The 20828-nt window shown below is 37.9% G+C and overlaps 1 protein-coding gene and 1 long non-coding RNA gene across 2 annotated transcripts; both read left to right on the top strand.

Moving 5' to 3' along the window:
• Nucleotides 1-1117: 1117 nt before the first annotated feature.
• On the top strand, nt 1118-12226 carry LOC127519288 (lactase/phlorizin hydrolase-like). Its single transcript, XM_051906900.1, has 17 exons — nt 1118-1752; nt 2350-2420; nt 2513-2596; nt 2726-2825; nt 2929-3013; nt 3100-3790; nt 3874-4519; nt 5334-6890; nt 7538-7806; nt 7917-8207; nt 8307-8505; nt 8602-8804; nt 8888-8994; nt 9076-9207; nt 10383-10606; nt 10703-10951; nt 11421-12226. Exons 1-17 carry the CDS (start codon nt 1170-1172, stop codon nt 11642-11644), a joined length of 5715 nt encoding a protein of 1904 aa, XP_051762860.1. The 5' UTR covers nt 1118-1169; the 3' UTR covers nt 11645-12226.
• A 324-nt stretch (nt 12227-12550) lies between these two features.
• On the top strand, nt 12551-17873 carry LOC127518947 (uncharacterized). Its single transcript, XR_007931694.1, has 3 exons — nt 12551-13099; nt 15175-15244; nt 17796-17873. It is a non-coding gene; the product is annotated as an uncharacterized LOC127518947 (long non-coding RNA).
• Nucleotides 17874-20828: the final 2955 nt, after the last annotated feature.

Genomic DNA, 20828 nt, shown 5'->3' on the forward strand with positions numbered 1-20828 from the left:
ATCGCCCTGGAGCCGGGTGGAGCGCATATGATAGATGGATGTGGATGGAGACACTTTCTTCAGCTCATACTCATTGATCCCTATCACTGCCATTATAAAGCTCAGATGCATCAGGATATTTATTAATATTTCTGTGATTATGTTCATCAGAAAGAAGAAAGTCATACACCTAAGATGGCTTGAGGGGGAGTAAATCTTGGGCTAATATTCAAAATCCTTTAGTGTAATTTAAGTGTTTGTATGCAAATCAGTTCATTTTAACCTTCAATATTATAGTAATGTAGTACCAACTGTATAGTTTATAGCATTTGTTGAGAGATTTTTATTTCCTTGAGAAAATTTGCTATGGACTGTAATTGATATATATCCAAAATAATTGATATTGAATTGAATCGTAATCGAATCGTGAAATCTGTCAATGCCAAGCCCTAGTCATTATTCAAGACCATAATAATCTCCACCTTATTTTTCAACACATGCACATTCACAGAAAACACCTTACTTCTGCGTTGCAAATATGGTTGATATGGTTATTATGGTCTTGAATAAAGACAGACTGACATACTGCTATGCTGGTTATTCAGACAGTATTTAGTTAGTTTAATGTTATTGTCATTGCCTGGAAAGCAACTGAGAGCTTCACAGGAAACTTTGTCATGTTGCGTCCCATTAATCCATCCACTAGTCATCTGTGAACATCTTCACGTCACTCTAGTACAAAGTACTTGGATATCGATTTTGCCAGATAAGGTTTGTTAGATAAGATTTATTGTTTTTGCCCACACTGAATCTATTGCTATATTCTGTGATTTCCCTAATGTTTCTGATAGGCATAACTCGTGGATGTCAATTACTTCACAAGAAGCTTGTTTCACTGCAAGTTTTGCACAAATGTAAAGGAGGAATTTCTTTTAAAGATTAATGTAGAAGATGTTGAAGTGAGGAAAGAAAATGTTCTTTTAAACATTTTTCTTTAGAGATAACCTGACAGTATAGCACACTTATCTTAGTCCAGAGTCTATACAATGAAAACTTAATGACTGCCATAAACTGTACCACTATTTGGATTAAGGTTAAGCTGCATGATTGTAACACTGATATGTATGCCTCACTATTAGATTAGCAGTGGTGGTTATAAAGAACTCTTCCCCACTTGCAACACTGTCACGATGAAGGTCCTAGAAGGATTTCTTTTTCTTGGTTTGTTGGCTGTTTTTTGGAGCTCCAGTAATGCAGAGCAACAGGAGTTCATGTTACTTGCAGGCCCACTGACCACTGGCCAAACTTTGGGATCTTCAGATGAAGACAATGCATTTAACTGCGGAGGTCCACTGCCACAACAATCCAGAGACTACTTCTTGTACCTTCAGAGCAGAGGGGTGACACACTTTAAAGTTCACCTGTCCTGGTCTCGCATCCTTCCCACAGGTGACTCTAACCGACCACATGAAGACACTGTGACGTGCTACAAGACGCTTGTGCAGCAGTTGACTGAATCGGGTATCAAACCTCTGCTGGTTCTCCACCGCTCTGCTGTACCAGAACCCTTCAGAGCCAGATATGGAGACTGGGAGAATCCATTACTGGTGCAGCTGTTTGAGCAGTATGCAGGATTTGTGTTCAATACATTTAGGGATCTTGTGGACACGTTTGTCACGTTCAGTCACCTGCATGAGCTACATAATGAAGTGCAACTTCAAAATGCTCTCCAGTCCCATGCAAATGTTTACAATGTCTATCGAATGTCCGAAGGTAAGACTTGAGTTTATTAATTTCATATGTATGTACTCAGAACAGGGTTAGTTGTCTCAGTATTTCAGTAGGTTTTGAGTAAAAAGTCAAATAAAACTCGATAAAACCACACTGTTATGAAAGCTTGAAAAGTTTCTGGGCAATATTTCCTCAAGTCCCCAATCAGGTTGTTACATGCATCTTGCATGTAGTTTTATACAAATTGTTGCTTATGATTTCTGTTAAACAAAATAATGTTTGGTTGTTTTGTATGGTACCATATACATACAATAAGTTTCATAAATAGCATGTGCAAAATTGTTTTATATTTTAAATGTAGCTGAAAAACCACTAAATAGCTCATTTTATGGTCCACTGTGACAACTTACCCCACAGCATGTGTGTGGTCACTGAAAATGTGTTGGAAATTTTGAAATCAAAGCTTTTTGTAGGCAAGACTGTGGCAACAGAAATTTACTTTCAAAATTAACTTGATATTTTTATAATTATATTCACTGGAATAAAAGTGTGACAACTAGCCCCGGTCTCTCTATTACTTTGTTCTTTATAATAGTGCAGCGATGGTCACTCATAGTGATGTTTTTTCTTTTTTTTAAGCACTTCATTTGTCTCTTGGGATCAGAGCCAGTGATATTAACTTCATTTCTCAGATGGGGTCAAAAATCATGGTAAAAGTTCAAAGCAGATAATCATATATATATAGTTATATAATATTTAATATTATGTAATTTATCACATACTTCTCTTATTGCACCTTCAGGCATATGTGGATTTCCTCTCTATACACATGCTGTACAACTGCAATTTGCAGGCAGCTCTTACCGAGGAATTGAGGACGTTACAGGTAGTGATTTATATGGCTCTTGAAGGATTCAACTCAACTGGTCTTTAATATTCAAAGACCACTTAAATTGCCTGACATGACAAAGAACATTTCAGGTCACCAAAATGACACTTGACACTCTTGTTTCAGATTGTCAGTGGTCAAAAGTCAATCCTTATGTATCAGTTGACAGTCAAGGACTGTGATGGATATGAAAATCATTTCCAGCCACTTACTACAATTCTTGGAGGTAAATGTTAGCGTATTTCTTTAAGTTATGTGTCCAAAGCCTAAGATACTGTTTATGAAATTAAAATACCATATGATAACCTAGTATTATTTATTAATGTCAGTTTTACAGAACAACGATCTTCACATCATGGGCTGTGACATCACACACCTTTTTGAGAAGCTAGATCAAGAAGAAACACTCAAAAGGTAAAGTTGAGACCAAAAAGGTACATATATGCAGTACATAATGACTATTTTTTTTAAGTGAACATAAAAAGTATGCTCTCATTCAGATTGCAGAAGGAAAATACCAAGACTGTTGTCCATCAGAAATCAGCTTCTGCATTCTCATACCAGAAGGTCTGGGAGAAATTCAAGAGTCAAACCGAAGCTGAGCGCGATGAGTTCCTGAGTGGCTCATTCCCAGTTGATTTTGAATGGTCCGTCTCCAGTGAGAGTTTCAAAGTGGAGGGTGGATGGGCTGAACACGGGAAGGGTGAGACCATATGGGATCGTTTTAGCCATGAGGGTCACGTCTTTGACAACCAGACCACTAATTTGGCCTGTGATAGTTATCACAAGGTGGACTACGATGTGTATCTGCTAAGGGGCATGATGGCACCGAATTATCAGTTCTCAATTTCCTGGGCTCGCATTTTCCCCACTGGACGCAAAGAAAGTTTGGTTGAAAAGGGGGCTGCTTATTATGACAAGATGATTAACACACTTCTACAATCAGGCGTCGAGCCCACTGTTACCCTGCATCATTGGGATCTTCCCCAAGCTCTGCAGGACTCAGGCGGCTGGATTAATGACTCTATTGTGGAAGCTTTCAAAGAATTTTCTGACTTTTGCTTCTCTCGTTATGGAGACAGAGTCAAAACATGGATCACCTTTGGCAACCCCTGGGTAGTGAGCAACTTGGGGTATGGAACAGGGGAACATCCCCCAAGTATGAAAGACCCAATAATAGCCTCTTACAAGGTGTGTCTGTCAATCTGAGAAAGTACCATCTATTTCATAGTTTTAGAAAGTGTATATTGACAGTGCTTTGCTTGTTTTCGCAGGTGACGCACAATATTCTGAAATCTCACGCTGAAGCCTGGCATATTTATAACGATAAATACAGGAAACTGCATGGTGGAAAAGTGGGCATTGCTCTTAACTCCGATTGGGCAGAGCCGAGGAATCCCTCAAGTGATCAGGATGTAGCAGCAGCTGAGCGTTATCTGAACTTCATGCTGGGCTGGTTTGCTCACCCCATATTTGTAGATGGAGACTATCCAGCCGTGCTGAAGGAACAAATAGAGAAAAAGAAAGATTTCTGTGGTGAAGAGCTGGCAAGACTCCCTGTCTTCACTGAGGCTGAAAAACAAAGAATCCGAGGCACAGCTGATTTCTTCGGACTTAACCACCACACTTCCCGACTGATTAGTGAGAGCTTGAATAGCTGTGATGCTGGACCAAATAATGTTGGAGACTTCGAGGCTCATATTGACCCCACATGGCCCTCCACAGCTTCTGATCAGATCCAGTCTGTTCCGTGGGGACTTCGGCGGTTATTGAACTACATCTTTTTAGAGTACACATCCATAACAAAGGTGCCTATCTATATCACAGGAAATGGAATGCCCACTGAGTACATTGGTGATGTGCTCAATGACACTCAGCGTGTCGACTATCTCAAAACGTACATTAATGAAGCAATGAAAGGTAAGTATTTTAAGAGAACTGATCAGTGTTTAAAACAAAAACCATGTTAGTCTTTTTAGAGATAACAGGTCAGTCTGTGTGAAATCTTTGGTTTGGTGGCCTAAAACCAAGGTCTGTAAGGTATGTCTTACAGATTCTAACATTTTTATATTTGAGGTATTCATTATTTAGTATTCATTATATCCAAGGCAAAAACATCTGGGAAGCCATGTATAAGGTACGATTGAGTCTCTGAAAAATGAGAAAAATATTAATACCATATACTTTTGATCATAACACATTTGAACTTTTAAGCTTAGAGCCTTTTCTTGGTCTTTTTATGGATATAATTATGGCCCCAATGCCACCCACATCTAGAAATTCTTCACCTTTTTACAACTTTATGGGCCACTTCTAAAAATATTTGTACCCTGAGAAGACTTTGAGTTGTGTAGACTTGAAGGAAGCAAGTTTGTCTATGTATGTATCAATTTCTGTGAGGCCAAAAATAATAATAATTCTTGAAATATAATACACCAGTTTCCCAAATAAGAACGTTTTGGTCTGGAAATAATGAATTCTTCAGGGGGTTGAAACTATATGAAAATGTTAGAATCTGCAATAATGTTACAGACCTTAGTTGAAGGTCACCAACAACAAAGCAGCAAGATATGAACAAAATCAGGGGGATTTGTTCATTGCCTTATTGGATTTGACACAGACTGACCTTAAAACGATCTTCTACCAATTTAAAATAACCTTTGCCAAACCTTAACATCAGATCACTTTACAAGATCACTATCTAAAGTCCACTAACTACTACTTTCTACTACAGCTGTGCATTTGGATGATGTTGTCGTCCAGAGGTTTACAGTCCAGTCTCTTTTGGATGGTTTTGAGGGTCCTCAAGGCTACAGTCAACGATTTGGATTGCACTATGTGGACTTTGAAGATCCTGACAGGCCAAGAACCCCCAAAGCATCAGCATATTACTATTCAAAGGTGATTGAGAGTAACGGATTTGCTGAGACTGCAGCAAGCCCTGAGATGCAAATCTATGGAAATAAAATTGAGAGCACAAGACTCCCTAGTCTGCCGCCATCCGAAGTTCCTTCAAAATCCAAGGTTGTTTGGGAAAAGTTCTCCCCTCAGACCAAGTTTGAGAGACAGCTTTATCACTATGGAACATTTTCAGAGGGATTTCATTGGGGTGTCTCATCTTCAGCATATCAGGTTGAAGGTGGCTGGAATGCAGATGGAAAAGGACCAAGTATTTGGGATAATTTTACTCAAAATCCTGGTAATATCCCAAACAATGACAATGGTGATGTTGCATGTGACAGCTACAATAAAATAGATGAGGATCTACACATGTTGAGAGCCCTAAAAGTGAAGACTTATAGATTTTCCTTGTCATGGTCTCGAATTTTTCCCAGTGGCTATAAATCTTCTCTTAACCAGAAGGGGGTGGACTACTACAACAGACTCATAGACCGTCTTATAGCAAACAATATCACACCCATGGTGACTCTCTACCATTGGGACCTGCCACAGGCTTTACAGAACATTAACGGTTGGGACAACCCTGAATTGATTAACATATTCAATGAATATTGTGACTTCTGTTATGCAACATTTGGAGACAGGGTGAAGTTTTGGATCACATTTAATGAACCCCAGACAATTGCATGGTTGGGATATGGACTAGGTCAGATTCCACCTAACGTGAAGCAACCCGGAGATGCTCCATACAGGGTTGCACACAACCTCCTAAAAGCTCATGCACAAGCGTACCACACCTATGATGATAAATACAGGGCATCTCAAGGAGGTCTGGTATCCATTAGTCTAAATGCTGAATGGGCAGAACCCCTGGACATCAACATCCCTCGAGAGGTGGTGGCTGCTGATCGAGCCCTTCAGTTCCAACTAGGCTGGTTTGCACATCCCATCTTTAAAAATGGTGACTACCCTGATGCCATGAAGTGGCAGGTTGGCGACAAGAGTGAACTTCAACGCTTGACAGAATCCCGTTTGCCTTCTTTTACTGATGAAGACAAAGCCTTTATCCAAGGAACAGCTGATGTATTCTGTCTTAACACATACACTACCAAAGTCGTGCGCCATGTGACCAGCAGACTTAATATTGTGTCCTATGAGACTGATCAGGATGTTGAGAAGGACGATGCAGATGGCTCTGAAAATACCGCTGTTAATGACCAGAAGGCTGTTGCCTGGGGACTCAGGAGACTTCTTAACTGGCTAAAGGAAGAGTATGGAGACCCTGAGATTTATATAACGGAAAATGGTGTGGCTACAGGCACTGACATAACGGTTGATGACACTGATCGAATATTCTTCCTGAAGACCTATGTTGATGAAGCTCTTAAAGGTATGTTAACAATGGTTTTCATTCTCTAACAGTGCATACATTTGTATTTGTCCATATAATCTGCTTACAAATGTTTCTATGCAGAAATCATGTTTACAATAAATTTGCAATAAAAATGTATTCTAAATATATACTATACATATGGGAATATTACAAATAAAAAATTAAAATATTATATATATATATATATATATATATACACACACACACACACACACACATACATACAGTGTATATTATTAACTATTTTTTGTATTTTTCTGTATTATTTCTGACAACATATAAAAATGATATGCAAAATGCAGACTGTATATAGTGACAAACTTGCTTTAGGCTTTATGCAAACATCATGCTTGTTCTAAGGTGAGTTTGCATGAAAAGCCCTTATTTGGGCATATTTTATGCAAATTATTAGCTGTGTAAACACACTCCCTCATTTAGAATAATCCAGATTCAGCAACATATTAACAAACAAGGGTAAAAACAAAGATATGGGCATTTGCCACAGTTAATTCTGTGGAAATTTTCCATACACATTTTCTGCACTCATAAATACACAAATTGACAAAAATTATTAATGAGGCTTAATGTTTGCAATAGTGTTAAACTGTAAATTTGGCACATATTTACATGTATTCACTTTTTAGCGCACAACCTGGATGGAGTACGTATTAAGGGTTACATTGCTAGCTCTCTGATGGACTCCTTTGAGTGGCTGAATGGCTACACTGTTGGCTATGGACTTCACCATGTGAACTTTAAAGATTCAAATCGGCCGAGAACTCCAAAACGCTCAGCTCACCTTTACTTTGATATAATGAGAAATAATGGCTTTCCACTGCCAGTGGAGGAAGAAATGTTATATGGACATTTCCCAGAGGGATTTATATGGAGCACAGCAACAGCTTCATATCAGGTACAATACATTTAATTTCAAAATACATTATTATTATTATTTATATATTTTTTATTATATATTTGCTTCAAATGAGGACATTTGTTTCATGTTGTGCTCCAACACCACAGATAGAGGGCGCCTGGAGAGCAGATGGAAAAGGTCTCAGTATTTGGGACACATTTGCACACACTGCTTTAAAGATATCGCAGGATGAAAATGGTGACATTGCCTGTGACAGCTACAACAAGCTCGCTGAGGATATCAATAGTCTTAAAACACTGAGGGTCAACCACTACCGGTTTTCTATTTCATGGCCCAGAATTATGCCAGATGGAACAAACAGGGAAATTAATGAAGCTGGACTTAACTACTATCATAAGCTAGTAGATGCTCTATTGGCAGCCAATATCAAGCCACAGGTAGACTATTTTGAAATAATTACCATGCCAAAAATTGCCCTGGTAACCTACAAGATTTTAACTCGTTTCTAAAGTCTATGAATCATTTTGATCTGGCAGGTGACTTTGTACCACTGGGATCTCCCACAAGCGCTCCAAGATGTTGGTGGCTGGGAGAATGACACTATTGTGGATAGGTTCAGAGACTATGCTGATGTTGTATTTAACAGTCTGGGGGACAAAGTTAAGTTCTGGATCACAATAAATGAACCCTACAATGTTGCAATGGTCGGACATGGCTATGGAAGTGCAGCACCAGGTATCGTTCGCATTAAAAATGATACTCTTTGTAAAATATGATTTATCTAAAGTTAATTATGCAACATAAGGTTCTTGATTATCTCTTTGTGTCCAGGTATAAGTTTCAGACCAGGCACTGCACCTTATATTGTGGCACACAACCTCATCAAGGCTCATGCTGAGGCCTGGCATCTGTATAATGACAAGTATCGTGCAAAACATGGTGGCATTATTGGCATCACCATAAACTCTGACTGGGCTGAACCAAGAAACCCATACAAACAGGAAGATGTGGATGCTGCCGTTCGTGTAGTTCAGGTACAGATTTGTAGTTCAACCGCATGAACATGTCTGTAATAATGTGCGTTAATAAACAATGAGCCTCTGCTCTTTCGAAACAGTTCCAGATTGGTTGGTTTGCTCATCCTGTGTTCAATGGAGATTACAGCGATTTAATGAAAGACATCATTCGAGAAAGAAGTTTAGCAGCTGGCCGACCTCAGTCGAGGTAAGATTTTATCTTGTTTGCGAGTAATTTAAAGAGTCTGTGCTTATAAATGCGTTTACATTTGCATTTCACATCTAACAGGCTTCCAGAATTTACCCCTGCGGAAGTAGCGAGGATTAAGGGAACTCATGATTATTTTGGATTCAACCACTACACCACTGTCTTAGCCTATAACATGGACTACAAAAACCTCCAGCACTATGATGCAGACAGGTAGCCTTTAAGTTTTAATCCACATAGTCAAACTGTTTCATATGGAAGCTTGTTTCCACCATGGAATAAAAAAAAATAAATCTCACAATTCTGACTTTTTTTTCTCACATTTGTGAGTTTACATCTTGCAGTTCTTACTTTTTTCTCAGAGTTGATTGATATAAAGATGCAATTGCAAGTTATAAAGTCAGAATTGCATGATATAAAGTCGCAATTGCGTGTTATAAAGACAGAATTGCGAGTTATAAAGTCAGAATTGCATGATATAAAGTCACAATTGCGAGTTATAAAGTCAGAATTGCGAGTTATAAAGTCAGAATTGTGAGATATAAACTCGCAATTCTGAAATTTTTTCTCAGAATTGGACTTTATAACTTGCATTTGCGACTCACCCAATGTCACACAATTCTGAGAAAACAGTTCAGAATTGCAAGATGTAAAATCGCAATTGTGTGAAAAAAAAGTCTGAATTGTTAGATAAAAAGTCACAATTATCTTTAAAAATTTTTTTATTCCGTGGCAGAAACAAGCTTCCATAGTTTCAGGCCCAATTTGTTTAAAACAATCAATATTTATTATGTCAAGTCAAATTTATTTGTATAGCACTTTTTACAATACACATTGTTTCAAAGCAGCCTTACAGAAAATCATGATGTTACTGTTTATAATATCATAATATCTTCATGCCTTATAGTCGCAATTAGCAAAGTAGAGTTGAGCGATAATATAGTTAACATTTTGCAATGATACAAGCAATCATACAGTTGAGATTTTCTTTATATAGCAGTGGTTCTCAATCAGGGGGCCGGGGACCAGTCCAGAGGGCCTCAAGTTGACTTAAAATTATTTCAAATAAGATAAAACAAGCATGAAAATAAGCTAAAACAACTTTGTTTGGTTATTTTACTTTATTATGTATAACAAATACATCTTTCTAGTTATGCCAAGCTTTAAAATATTTTATCAGGTAGAAATTGTGAGTGGGGTGGGGGGCCTTAAAGTCAAAAAGGTTGAGATCCACAGCTATAATAATATATATCACCCTATGTGAGTACACTGTATGTATGCAAATAAAGTTAGACATACTTATACATCCAACTTTATATAAAGAGTTGATCGATAATATAGTTACATTTTGCAATGAAATAAAAACATTTTGTTGGCATCTTTTCCAGGGGTGCAGGAACTGTAACGGATCGTACGTGGCTGGATTCTGGATCCTTCTGGTTGAAAGTAACTCCTGTGGGATTCCGAAGAATTCTTAATTTCATTAAGGAGGAATATGGAGACCCTCCTGTTTACATTACAGAGAATGGCGTATCAGAACGAGGGGCAGTGAATCTGAACGACGTCCACCGTATCCACTACTATGATAACTATATCAATCAGGCCCTGAAAGGTAGAGATTTACACAGGACAGCATTAAACAATAGATTTCTGTGTTGCTTTCCCATGCATTTTTAATATTATCGTTTGTTTTCATTTTATTCTTTAGCGTATTTGCTGGATGGTGTGGACATCCGTGGCTACGCTGCCTGGACACTAATGGACAATCTGGAATGGGCGACAGGTTTTGATGAAAGATTTGGCTTTTTCTATGTAAATCGGTCAGATCCTGCTTTACCACGTACTCCTAAGAAATCCGTCTGGAACTATGCTACAATAATCAACTGCAATGGCTTCATAAGCCCAGGAGAAAGTCCCCATGAATGTCAGGTCCATGAACCTGAAGGTGACATCTCAGGTACTATCCATCTGTCTGTCTGTATATCTATAGATATAAACTTGCACTCTATAGATATAAAGATATAAACTTGCAATTGTGAGTTATAAAGTCCAATTCTGAGAAGAAAAAAAAATTCTCGCAATTCTGAGAAAAAAATTCAGACTTTTATTCTCAGAATTGTGTGATATAAAGTCGCAATTGCGAGGTATAAAGTCCAATTCTGGGGGGGAAAAAGCAATTTTTCTCGCATTTCTGAGAAACAAAAAATTCTGACTTCACAATTCTGACTTTTATTCTCAGAGTTGTGTGGTAAAAAGTCACAATTGCGAGTTATAAAGTCAGAATTGCAAGATATAGACTCACAATTCTGACTTTTCTCAGAATTGGACTTTATAACTCACAATTGCGAGTTTATATCTGACAATTCTATCTCGAAGTCTGTCTGTCTATCTATTTCTCTATTAACTGAGTCTTTTCTGGTTTACAGGGACTACTCCTCCACCACCTCCTGGTGGGGAACTGTCAGTCAGTTTCTTGGGTTTGAAAGTGTCAGGTTCTGATGCTGAAATGGCTCTCAATGTCCTCTTCAGTCTCACCATTATCGCTGCAGTCGCTGTTGTCCTCTTGGTGTTCGGACTTGTCAAAGCATCCAAGAAACAAAAACGTCCAGTAGAGGAACACTTTGACCTTGAGAAAAAAGACAAGTTCTGAACATAATATCTGCTATACCAATTAATATATATATTTAATTTAGTTAAATACATTTTGTGTAAAGATAATTATGTAAAAATCATGTAATTCATATACCTGAAAACAAGAAATTATTATTTGCATAATAAAATGTTACCGTCACGAGTAGGGCTGAAACCTCCCATACAAAAACCTGTCAATGTTAAATGTTGTCATTAGTTTCATAGCGTGGTGCATTTTGCTATAGTATGACTGTAAATATGAAAAATAAATATCAGCAATTGCATCAGTATCTGCCTTTAACAGTATTAAAATATCGGTTAACTTTATCTGCCTCAGTTGCAATGTACTGAGTATTTACTGCAAGCTGCAAATCTGAGTCATTATATCCTTTACTTTACAGTGAATATATCACAATTGTCAACGGAGGTACCATCAGTGAATATATTACAATATGTACAGTGACACTGTACTTTGAAACATTATGATATAATGCTAGCTTCCTTATATTATTACATATTATTTTAATTTATCAATTGCATGACATGATATATCAATCGTTGTACATGCTGATTTTACAAAGGAATAAAATAATTCAGTTGTTGTACTGTATAAGGCTCTTTTTTTTTTAACCCGATCATACATATCACAGTGAAAACAACACTGCACTGATGCCCATTGAACTTTTACTGCTGCTATCAGAGGAAAATACAGATCATAAATGATCCTGATGTTTGATTTTACATGATAAGCATATGCACAGAGATGCACAAAATTACATAATAGAGGGTGAATTTGTTTAACTGGCTGCCAGAACAAAAGACTCTCACTGTAATAAGATAGTAAAGATTTGTATCAGCACTGTAATAACCTAAAGTAAACTCACACACTTGCTCTTTATCTCAACGGCAATAATTTACTGCCAGTTATTACCCTGATTACTCTTGGTCTACTCTATGATATGCATACTTGAAGTGACCCTGTGGGGAGTTTTATTATTGCAAACACACACACCAAGATAACATTTATAATAAAAAGAAACAAACAGATTTGGTATCTTTGCTTAGTCAGATAAATGCAGATTGATATGAACAATACAGTGAACAACAAAGTTCACTGATTTAGCACCCTCCCATTAAATTCTAAAGTTATTAAAAAAATATAGGCTATATTAAAATTTTTTTTTTTTTATATAAGAATAATGGGTTTTGTCAATAGATTGTAAAAAAAAAAAAGAAAAAAAAAAAGGTTTTGTCGCTCGTATTAGGACTATAGGAATAGGCACATCACTCGCGCCACCTACTGGCATAATGTAACAGTGAACGAATCTAAACAAATCTTTTGATTCACTCCGATGAATCAAATCAATGTATACTGATTCTTCGCTACGCCATCCAGAAGTAACCATCAGCAGTAAAAGAGGAGAAACTGGCTTTGCTGTTCCACAAACAAATCTAAATTCATATACGTGTTCCCGTGAGTGAATGATTACCAAGTAAACCTTTACATATGAATAATCTTTTATTAAGCAAATTGTCAGTGAATCGTAACATCAACGCGTTTATGCTAAACACGCTAATGCTAAGCTACTTTGCTAAACTTTCCCTTACAAGATACTGTTTACATTTTTTCAGGTATGTACAATCAATTAACACATAATGTTAAGAATATAACCAGCTTCATAACTGTAAACTATAAACTGTATACATGTATATATGATGTTTATATTAGAATTGTACATTTTTTATTTTTGTTGTTGTAATGTATAACGTTAATTATCAGTATTTTTGTGGACCACACAGCATATTTGCAGGATGTTTTCTTAAAGTAGGCAGGGTCTCCTCAAAAATTTGGATGAGAAAAAAGTGCAATAAAAAAAATAACACAAACTAACACAAATCCTACAAAAATATGTAGGATATGTCAAAAATATGTCAAAACCTGTGAACCATTCATTTTTAGACTGTCCAACAGCGACACCAGTGGATTGAGGGAGGCAGTGTCTCATTTTCCTTTGATACATATTCATTTTTACAGATTCAATAAAGCTTTTTTTTTTATTTTTTATAATGTAAACCTGTATAATAATTTTTTTTTTTTATTATTATTATTTATTAGAGCTCAACATATTTGCACATTGGAAATGAGAATCCTTACTCACATACAGCAGCATTTCTGAGTAGTTACATGGACTTGGACTATTTAGTATTTACATTTGTTACGTAATTACAAATGGAATCCAAAAGAGGGTGCAGAAAGAAAAAAAAAAAAGCTAGCATATCACGCTGTCCTTATTGAAACCTTTGATAAGGCCTGTGGAAAACTGGATAACTAGGAGCTGTTGTATTTTGCCCTGTTGCATAATATTGTGCACGTGCTTGCGGATCAACAATCACAATTTTCCAGTTGTCATTTGGACCCCAACTAAATGTTTGTTAGACATTTGAACTTACTAATACATCAAAGAATCTTCTCTAGATCCCAGTAAACTAGATCATGCATCTGTGTGAATGTTTTTCTTTTAGCATGAAATTATCCTCATTCTTTAATTGTGTATACAAACCAAGGCAGGTTATTGTCTAACATCAAGATGTGTGACTTAAAAACCTTTGTTCTCACAAATTAGTGACGGGCTAAAATAAAACACAGACTGACAGAACAAGGCAGGTTGTGAGTTCGGAAGTAACTGATCTAAAGAAGTATTAAATAGCGTATGGCTGATCACTGCTAGACAGACATTTGTGGTGTGTTTTATTTAGGTTTCAAACTAACATTATGTACTTTTGAATAGTAGATCTCTGTCCCTTTCTCTTCCTCTCACTAATACTCTTTTTTTTGTTTGTTAATGATAAACACTTTCCCTGGTTGCTACTATCTGCTGTCCACTAGGTGGCGATGTAACACCACTGTCTCTCTTCACACAGACTTTATCCATTATCTGAGAATTATGTTTACAGAGAAAAGTACTACTAATATACAGTTAAGAAATATTTACATACTCTAGGGTATTTCTTAATCACTTAATAGAAAAAGTAATAATAAATGAACGTGCATTTTATTTTTCAGCTGTCAATACTTCTGCTGACATGTTCCTTTTTATACAAGCATGTTAAAGTGGGAACAGCTTATAAGTGCTTATATTAAATACAGTTTTAGTTTGTAAAAATAAAACCTCTGTAGTCCTGACACGCAAAACAAAACCACATAGTCATTTAACTAGAATCCAATAAACTTTATGTTTTCAAACTATATTAAAAAATACGTTTTTCCTTTATATTCATTTGCATTCAAACACAGCCACATGGATGCATTTCTTCAAACTCGCCCTATTTGAAAATCCTCCTCATGTCCACACCTGCACTACAATCACATGCACTTTGCATGATTACTCACCTCTGAATCTGGAGGAACTAGTCTGTATTGACTCGCTTTGATATGTATGCAAGCATAGTAGGATTCATGTCAAATCAAGTTCATTGCGCTCTCTACTTGGCTTTTGAGGTTTAAACTTGTATTTAAAGTTTAACATATGACTTGTCTTTTTTTATAAGGTCGGATTGCAGACCAGGACAATGGAGCCATGGCCTAAACACCCAGAAACAAGCCACAGCAGATGTAAAGGTATTTACACTGACAGCGATCTGCAGCGACATTGAGAGTTGGTGATTCCCAGCTATATGAGTGGCAATGTTGGTTGAAGCAACTCAGCAGCAACATGATGTGGCAAAAAGGGATTTGTCGCATGATACAGGGGGAAAACCGTGACAGAAGTATGCATGGCTGCTAGAAACCAACAGCACAAAGACTCGCTGACCTCCAGCGATTTATTTGCTGTCAGTGCAAATGGGCCTTTAGATATGACAAATCGCAATTGCGACAAGAAAGGGCCTCCAATGAGCCCCTTGGCCTCGCAGGACCCTAATCTGTCCTCGCTTTTATTAGGCTGCGTTTACACTGGCACAAAAAATCAGATTTTTTTGTTTACATCTGACACAAAAATCTGCACGAGATCCGATTTTTTCGCATCCGATCTGAACCACTTCCAAATGTGGTTTTAAATCAGATACATATCTAATATCTGGACATCCGACCTATGTCTAAACACACATATCCGATTCCCCTTGGAATTCCAAGCCACCTGCAAGGTGAGGGCAACACGTTTGCTTATAAAAAATATATAAATTTAATGTTGTATTATGAAGCAGACGTGATGTATGCGCTCGCACTAAAACTCGCAGCTTTTTTATTGAGGTAGGTGGGAATTGTATGTATCTAGATCTATATATATGTATCTATATATCTATCTAGATATATACTATATTGCCAAAAGTTTTGGAATGCCTGCCTTTACGTGCCAAGAACTTTAATGACATCCCATTCTTAATCCGTAGGGTTTAATATGGAGTTGGCCCACCCTTTGCAGCTATAACAGCTTTAACTCTTCTGGGAGGCTTTCCACAAGGTTTAGGAGTGTGTTTATGGGAATTTTTGACCATTCTTCTAGAAGCGCATTTGTGAGGTCAGGCACTGATGTTGGACGAGAAGGCCTGGCTCGCAGTCTCCGCTCTAATTCATCCCAAAGGTGTTCTGTCGGGTTGAGGTCAGGACTAGTTCCTCCACACCAAACTCGCTCATCCATGTCTTTATGGACCTTGCTTTGTGCACTGGTGCGCAGTCATGTTGGAACAGGAAGGGGCCATCCCCAAACTGTTCCCACAAAGTTGGGAGCATGAAATTGTCCAAAATGTCTTGGTATGCTGAAGCATTAAGAGTTCCTTTCACTGGAACTAAGGGGCCAAGCCCAACCCCTGAAAAACAACTCCACACCATAATCCCCCCTCCACCAAACTTTACACTTGGCACAATGCAGTCAGGCAAGTACTGTTCTGCTGGCAACCGCCAAACCCAGACTCGTCCATCAGATTGCCAGACAGAGAAGCGTGATTCGTCACTCCAGAGAACACGTCTCCACTGCTCTAGAGTCCAGTGGCGGCATGCTTTACACCACTGCATCCGACGCTTTGCATTGCACTAGGTGATGTAAGGCTTGGATGCAGCTGCTCGGCCATGGAAACCCATTCCATGAAGCTCTCTATGCACTGTTCTTGAGCTAATCTGAAGGCCACACGAAGTTTGGAGGTCTGTAGCTATTGACTCTGCAGAAAGTTGGCGACTTCTGCGGACTGTGCGCCTCAGCATGCGCTGACCCCGCTCTGTGATTTTACGTGGCCTACCACTTCGTGGCTGAGTTGCTGTTGTTCCTAATTGCTTCCATTTTGTTATGATACCACTAACAGTTGACCGTGGAATATATAGTAGTGAGGAAATTTCATGAATGGACTTATTGCACAGGTGGCAACCTATCACTGTACCACGCTTGAATTCACTGAGCTCCTGAGAGCGACCCATTCCTTTACAAATGTTTGTAGAAGCAGTCTGCATGCCTAGGTGCTTGATTTTATACACCTGTGGCCATGGAAGTGATGAACACCTGAATTCAATGATTTGGAGGGGTGTCCCAATACTTTTGGCAATATAGTGTATTTTCCTATAGGGAAGAAATTGCTCATGCCCACACATTCAGCAGCTGGTTTTCAACCTCTGTCTGGTGAATTTTATAAATAAGCTTCAGTACTGAAAACATTATATTTCTCAGCAGTGAGGTGATAACTTTCCAGCTTCATACTCAAGCACGCTCTCTCTCTTGCTCTTTTTCTCGTTATTAGAATTCATTCAAATGAATGTATTCTTATCATGCTACTTTATTTCACTTCAGAGCTTTAGATCTAATGAGTCGTAGATAAAATAATAAAAGATATATCTGATATATCTGTCAGATTTCGCGCTGCAAAACATCCATGACAGCTATTAACCTGTCCATGTTGGCAAATAATCATGGCCATGTGGAGTATATAAATAATTTTAATAGAACAGCCATTCACACCATGTGCGTAGTAAAGCGATCACCGACAATCATTTTGGGTGGGAATTAATGTAAACACAGATATCGGATACCATTCGTGTCTAAAGTAAATGTAAACAGACGGGCCAAAAAAATCGGATATGGTCAAAAGATCGGATCTGTGCATTAAGACTTGCAGTGTAAATGCAGCCTTGTTCAAAAGACTGCCTTGTTGCCTATTCTGAAGTGTGCTTTTAACTCCCTGCCCAGGAGGTCATGATTGGTCTCCAGAGCAACTTCTTTTGGAAGGAAAGATCACATCAGTTAACCACAGGTGGACTATTTGCTGTAAGTGAGCTCCTAATCACCCAATCAACCCATTAAACATGCATGCCGATAGTGCATTCCACTTAGGGGCCGTTTACACGACACCATTTTCGACTAAAAACGAAAATTTTGATGAGTTTTGGCCGCTCATTTACACGATAATGGCATTTTAGGGCCTAAAAATGCAAACTTTTGAAAATGGTTTTCAAAGTGCAAGTTTTTGAAAACGATACTGTTATCCTCTCCATGTAAACTACAAAAATGTGAATTTGTGAAAATGGTGAGGTTTTGCTCAATCGTATTACGTGTTCAGTCTATAGGTGTGTAGTGTTTCTTTACAAAGAACGATTTTGCGTAAAGACAGTGTTTTCAAAACAATCCCTTTCAGTCTGCGAAAATGATAAAAAGGCTGTATTATGCTGCAAGGCCAGTAGTTGGCGATGTCACATTGTAAAGAAACTCTGTAGACTGAACACGTAATACGCATGCGGATGATGTCACAGCTTTCACAAATTTGTGTTTTTGTAGTTTACATGGAGATGATAACTGTATCGTTTTCAAAAACACTTTGAACCCCATTTTAAAAAAGTTTACATTTTCAGGCCCCCCAAACGCCTTTGTCATGTAAATAAACGGCCAGAAAAAGTTTTCTGGTTTTATTTGTAAATGGTGTCATGTAAACGGCCCCTAAGATTCTTCTTTTTTGTATGAACAGGCACAAAATTAACCTTACATAAAAACTGTATGCATACTTGCATTTCAGTTGTCTGTTTATGTGAGAATAGAAACTGACCAAGTAATTTATATATTTGTTTAAGTCTGTTGCTTTTTTCTGTGCTATTTTTTAATCGTGCTGATGTATTGGATGGGCATCTTTGACTGCTGTGCCAAGTTTTGCTGTTTTTTTTCCCAGTACCACACACCACAAGCATTGTGTTTTCAGGCTGACATGTCAAGCTAAAGGTGCTGTAAGTGATTTTTGTTTTTTTACCACATAAAATGTCTCTACTGCCTGACAGCTATCACTGAAATAAGTGTCCTGGGAAATCCCACCTGTCTCTGTGACAGCTCTGAATTCTGGAAACAGCTAACAAGAATCTAATGGCAGGCCACTGTTATTTAGCCAGTGAAATTTACAGGTATTGCCTGCCTGCTCATTTTAAATGTTCGGGTTTTGCTGAGATGCTGAGTGTGCAAATACGTGTTTAAAGTTTTTGACTAGGAATTTTAGAGAGAGTGGTCAGTCTTAAGGGGCTCGCACACCGGACACGAAGCTCAGTGCCGCGCAGGGCCGTGACACGTCTTTAAAATTCGAACGCATTGTTTTCTATTGTTTTCCGAGTCATAGCTGGGTGCCGCGGACAGGCGCCGAATGTCGCCGCCGGTGTGCGTACACTCATAGAAAACAATGCGTTCGAATTTTAAAGACGTGTCGCGGCCCTGCGCGGCGCTGAGCTTCGCATCCGGTGTGCGAGCCCCTTTAGTGTATAAGTTTGGCAGTAGTAGGCAAAATAGCTCAAATGGCTTAAAACAGTTAATCTTTTAAAAACTCTCATTACATAGCAGTGGTATTGCTGAGAACCACTGTTCTAGAGAGTATCTTATTGGACGAAAAATTGTATATTCCCTTGACGTTCTCTTCCGGATGAGAAATACTACTCAATTTAAATGCATATATCTACTTTTGCATTCATATGCCTACCATTAGGAGCTCACTAGCATATAGATGACCTGAAAGCTAACATACATGGTGCACAAAACTCTAATTCTGTCATGACAACTCTGTGAGTGTTTGGCATGGTAATGGACATGAAAATGTTAATATGTTTGGTCTTGGCGGAATAGATCTGCTATGCTGCTGCTGTTGGTTATTGCTGCTGCAGAGCAAGTACGGGACTTGCTACAGCTAATACATACACAACATGCTGCTGTGAGCAAGTAAGACATGCTGCTGCTGTACAAAATAGCATACATGAATTACCCATAGCAGATTATACAGGTGGAGCTGGGGAAGGTGGAGGGTTTCTGAAAAGCATTCTGCAACTACAAAGCTGACCAGGTATTTGAAGGTGAGCTTACTGGATACTGATATGACAGGAACCAATCAGCTGTGCCCTATAGAGAATGACGTGATTGCAAGCAGATTGAGTTAAAGGGATAGTTCACCCAAAAATGAAAATTCTGTCATCATTTACCAAACACTTACCTTATGGGGTCCATCAACTGTTTGGTTACCAGCATTCTTCAAAATATCTTCGTTTGTGTTCGGCAGAAGAAAGAAATTCAGGTTTGGAACAACTTGAGGGTGTGTAAATGATGACAGAATTTTTATTTTTGGGTGAACTATCCCTTTAAGGACCTAGCAGCCTGCGTCATTTAGAGTTTCATAACAGAACTTTGTATTTGTGCTCTGTCTAGCTGTTTCTGAATATAGAAACTTGTGAACTGTGTGAAGTTCATCATTTAATCAGTGATATTATACACTACTGTTCAAATGTTTTGATTTTTTAAATGTTTTTGAAAGAAGACTTTTTTATTTTAATATACTTTAAATTGTAATTTATTCCTGTGATGCAAAGCTGAATTTTTAGCATCATTACTCCAGTCTTCAGTGTCACATGATCCTTCAGAAATCATTCTAATATGCTAATTTTATGCTCAAGAAACATTTCTTATTTTTTCAGGATTCCTTGATGAATAGAAAGTTCAAAAGAATTGCATTTATTTGAAATGGAAATCTTTTCTCAATCTTGTAACATTATAAATGTCTTTACTGACACTTTAATGCATCTTAGTCCTTGCTGAATAAAAGTATTAATTTCTTTAAAAAAAAAAAAAAAAGTGGTCATTGGCATGTAACATTTGTAGCGCGTAATATTCTTTGTTGTGCTTTATCCCTAAAAGCAGCCCCCGAGCTGGGAGTGTGATTTAATGGAGACTCGCTCATTCCCTGTGAGTACGAAGTCTAATCTTAGA

This window comes from Ctenopharyngodon idella, chromosome 9 (assembly GCF_019924925.1).
Source record: "Ctenopharyngodon idella isolate HZGC_01 chromosome 9, HZGC01, whole genome shotgun sequence".
NCBI lineage: Eukaryota > Metazoa > Chordata > Actinopteri > Cypriniformes > Xenocyprididae > Ctenopharyngodon > Ctenopharyngodon idella.

Bases quoted from the DNA above. Each gene is read 5' to 3' on its own strand.
- LOC127519288 (XM_051906900.1), top strand. From the start codon at position 1,170: ATGAAGGTCCTAGAAGGATTTCTTTTTCTTGGTTTGTTGGCTGTTTTT. The intron at 2,597-2,725 runs GTAGTGATTTAT...CTCTTGTTTCAG, and splicing joins AGGAATTGAGGACGTTACAG to ATTGTCAGTGGTCAAAAGTC. The intron at 10,952-11,420 runs GTACTATCCATC...TCTGGTTTACAG, and splicing joins ACCTGAAGGTGACATCTCAG to GGACTACTCCTCCACCACCT.